The sequence below is a fragment of the Diaphorina citri genome, unplaced genomic scaffold (genome assembly GCF_000475195.1).
Source record: "Diaphorina citri unplaced genomic scaffold, Diaci psyllid genome assembly version 1.1 scaffold9493, whole genome shotgun sequence".
NCBI classification, from domain to species: Eukaryota; Metazoa; Arthropoda; class Insecta; order Hemiptera; family Psyllidae; genus Diaphorina; species Diaphorina citri.
Window position 1 is genome coordinate 19,231 of NW_007386867.1, and position 3,631 is coordinate 22,861.

Consider the following 3,631-nt stretch of genomic DNA (forward strand, 5'->3'; position numbering starts at 1 on the left):
AAAAAAAATCTGGTGTGAACACTACACGTCTTTCGGTAATTATTCAAAAACCTTGACAATGAAAAAGAATACTGCATTTTGTGTTCAACCCCATCCTATAATAACACTTGTCACTGCTCAAATTGTGAAAGCTCCTTTTTGTGTTAAACCGTACTCTATCTATAATACTGGTCACTGTTCGATTGTCACAGCTCCTTTTTGTAACAGTTTCCCGTTGACGTGACTTCAGACCCACTACTCGACTTTCTACTACATTTGCGGAACTAAACAAACCTCAGTGGTGCAGTGCTTAGGGCGGTGGACTTTGGATCTGGAGGGTGGTGGTTCGCATCCCTGTCAAATCATAAAATTTAGCGTCGTGTATTAAGCGGGGAACGACATTTGTGACAAACATTTATGCTTCATTCATTCATTCATTGTTGTTGCGTCTTCGTAGCCGAAGGTTGCTCAGATTTCTCTAATGACATTCCTCCATTCTTCTCTATTCTCTGCCATTCTTTTGCATTCCCCATATGTTTTGATGTTGGTCCATTCCTTGATGTCATCTGTCCATTTTCTTCGTTGTCTTCCTCTGTCCCTGTTCCCAGCAATCCTTCCTTCCAAGATATTCAGCAGGAATTCTCCACTCGAGCCTCTCATGATGTGTCCGGCATAGGCTAATTTTCTCTTCTTTATATTGGGCAGCAGTTCGAATGATCTCTTTCCTATTCTCCTCAATACTTCCGTGTTTCTCACTTTTTCTCTCCAGCTAATCCTCAGAATTCTCCTGTAACACCAGTTCTCGAATGCTGCTATTCTCTTACTGATGTAGTTATCGATTGTCCATGATTCGCAGGCATAGGTCAGGGTGGAAAAAATATAGGTGTTAAGGATTCTCAGTTTGGTTTTAATGTTAATGTTTCTACGGAGGATTTCCTTGTGTTTCCAAAAATTACTTTTTGCTATTCCAATTCTCTTTTTTACTTCTGATACACATCGTCCATCATTGGTTATGTCAACTCCAAGATATTTATATTTATGTACTTGTTCTAAGGTGTTCTCATTCAATATTATGTTTGTCTCTTCTTCTCGTTGGTCACTCTTTCTCACTATCATTATTTTTGTTTTCTTCATATTTATTTTCATTCCAAATTCATTACAGGTTCTCTCTAGGTTTTCCAGCAGTCGTCTCAATTCATTTTCAGATTTTGCAATTATCAGGGTGTCATCAGCATACCTTATATTGTTAATAATTTTCCCATTCACTTTAAATCCTTCTGTTTCCATTCCCAGGGCCATATTTATGATCTTTTCAACATAGATGTTGAACAGAATAGGCGAAATTAGGCAGCCCTGCCTTACTCCTTTCTCTATGTTAAATGTTTGTGAGTCTCCATGCTTGGTTCTGACCTTTCCTCTCTGATTCCAATATAACTGTTCGATCAATCTTAATTCGGCTTTCGGTAGGTTGATTTCTTCTAATATGCGTTTTAGTTTGTGATGTTTAAGATTGTCGAAAGCTTTTTCAAAGTCTATGAATGAGAGGTAGACATCCGCTTTCATTTCTATGCTGTTCTCTAATAATACTCTTAATGCTGTTACTCCATCTCTACATCCTCTTCCCGTTCTAAAGCCCATTTGTGTATCAGACAAATTTTGTTCAATTGATCTTGTGATTCTTTCTCTTATTATTGCCAGGATTATTTTTGAGGAATGGGAGATTAGGCTTATTGTTCTGAAATCACTGCAGTTTTTAGCTTTATTTTTCTTAGGCATCGGGATAAAAATTGATTCTAGGAAGTCAGTTGGAAAGATTCCTTCTTCATATATGGAGTTTATAAGACATGTTAGTGCCGATATTCCTTCTTCGTTTAAGGTTTTTAGAAATTCTATTGGAATCTCATCACTACCAGCTGCTTTGTTGTTACTCAGGCCGTTCAGAATTCTTTTTATGTCTTCTTTGGTGAATTCTGGGATATCACTTTTTTCTAATTCTCTTTGTTCTAATACTGGACGTTCACTGTCTTGATAAAGCTTTTCACAGTATTGTTTCCATCGGGCTAACATGTCTTCTCCTTCATATAGCTCTTCTCCATTTTCTCCAAGAATGAATTCAGACACTTTGTTATCAGTTTTTGTCAGACTCTTTATTTTAGCATGGAATTTGTTCGAATTTTTGTCTTCAAGCTCTTCTGCTTCTTTACATTCGCTATTTAAAAAATCATCTTTGGCTTTTCTACACAATCTTTGGATCTTTGCTTTGACATCTTTGTATTTCTTCATCTGTTCCTCTCCTAGAAGCGAGTTTGATTTCAGCCTTTTCCTAATTTCCATTTCATCCAGGATCTCTTGTGTCATCCATTTTTTCTTAGATGTTGATCGAGCTTTTCCTATTTGTGTTTCGGCTGCTTGTAGCAATGCTTTCTTGCAATCAATCCATTTATCGTTGTTGTTTTGTTGTTCATTATTTTCATTGGTGTATTTATTCAACTCTTCCATGAAGACTGAGGAGAATTGCTCTTTGGTGGACGCCTGTTTACATTTTTGAAAGTCCCACTTCACTTTAGTTGACTTTTTCTTGATTTTCTTCAGTTTCATTTTTAGGTTTATCACAACTGGGACATGATCTGAGCCACAATCAGCACCTGGTCTGGATTTTGAGTTTGTGATAGCATTTCTGTATCTTCTATTTATGCATATATAATCGATTTTGTTCTTTACATTTCCATTTGGTGAAATCCAGGTGTGACGTGAGGACATTTTTTGTTCAAACCAAGTATTAGTGATTATTAGGTCGTTTTCTCTGCAAAAGTTGATGAATTCTTCACCTCTTTCATTGATGATTCCTATACCGTATGGCCCAACTATATCTTCTCTTCTTTCACTTCCAACTTTTGCATTTAGATCGCCAGCTAGAATGAGAGCTTCTTTCGATTTCTTCATCTTAATAACTTTTCTCATACTTTCATAGAATGATTCAATGTCATCATCTGATGCATCTGATGTTGGTGCATAACATTCCACTATAAAAAGGTCGACAGGTTGCGCTTTGATTCTAAGAGCTATTACTCTTTCCGATATTGAAATTGATGTTTCTACCATATTCATAGTCCTCTCATTGAGAATGAATCCGACTCCTTGTCTACTCTTTTCTCCTCCAGAGTGAATCACTCTATATTTTTCATTGTCAGGTAAGGCTGAGATGTAATCTCCAGAATTCTTTAGAAAGGTTTCACTTATTCCTAAAATATCAATCTTCATATTTCTCATCTCATTCACGATGTTCTCCGTCTTCCCGAGTTGATTCATTCCCCTTACATTCCAAGTTGCAAAACGGTATTGATTGTTTTCTTTGTTTTTAACACTAACATTGGGTCGATAGTGCCGGTTTTCTTCTGAATCGCATAACAAAAGTTCATCCGAGGCCAAAATATTTGGTGTCATGCCATTAGAATATTCCGAAAACAAAGAGGCTAATAATGAGAGAGGGCCCCAAGAACCAATCCCATCGCAGAACCGTGACCATATTAGCTGCTCCAGCATTGCCCACGGATAGTTAGGAAGAGACCATTCCAGCATCATTTGCTATCTGCTCTCAACTTATAATGGTTTCACTGCTGCCCAAAACCATTCTCTTGCCATTGACGAGGAA

The 3,631-nt window shown here is 37.2% G+C and overlaps 1 protein-coding gene across 1 annotated transcript; it reads right to left on the reverse strand.

Annotated features, from left to right (window-relative positions):
- Positions 1 to 1,639: 1,639 nt before the first annotated feature.
- Positions 1,640 to 3,423, reverse strand: LOC103522586. Its single transcript, XM_008487686.1, has 2 exons — positions 1,894 to 3,423; positions 1,640 to 1,714 (listed from the first exon to the last, which is right to left on the reverse strand). Exons 1-2 carry the CDS (start codon positions 3,421 to 3,423, stop codon positions 1,640 to 1,642), a joined length of 1,605 nt encoding a protein of 534 aa, XP_008485908.1.
- Positions 3,424 to 3,631: the final 208 nt, after the last annotated feature.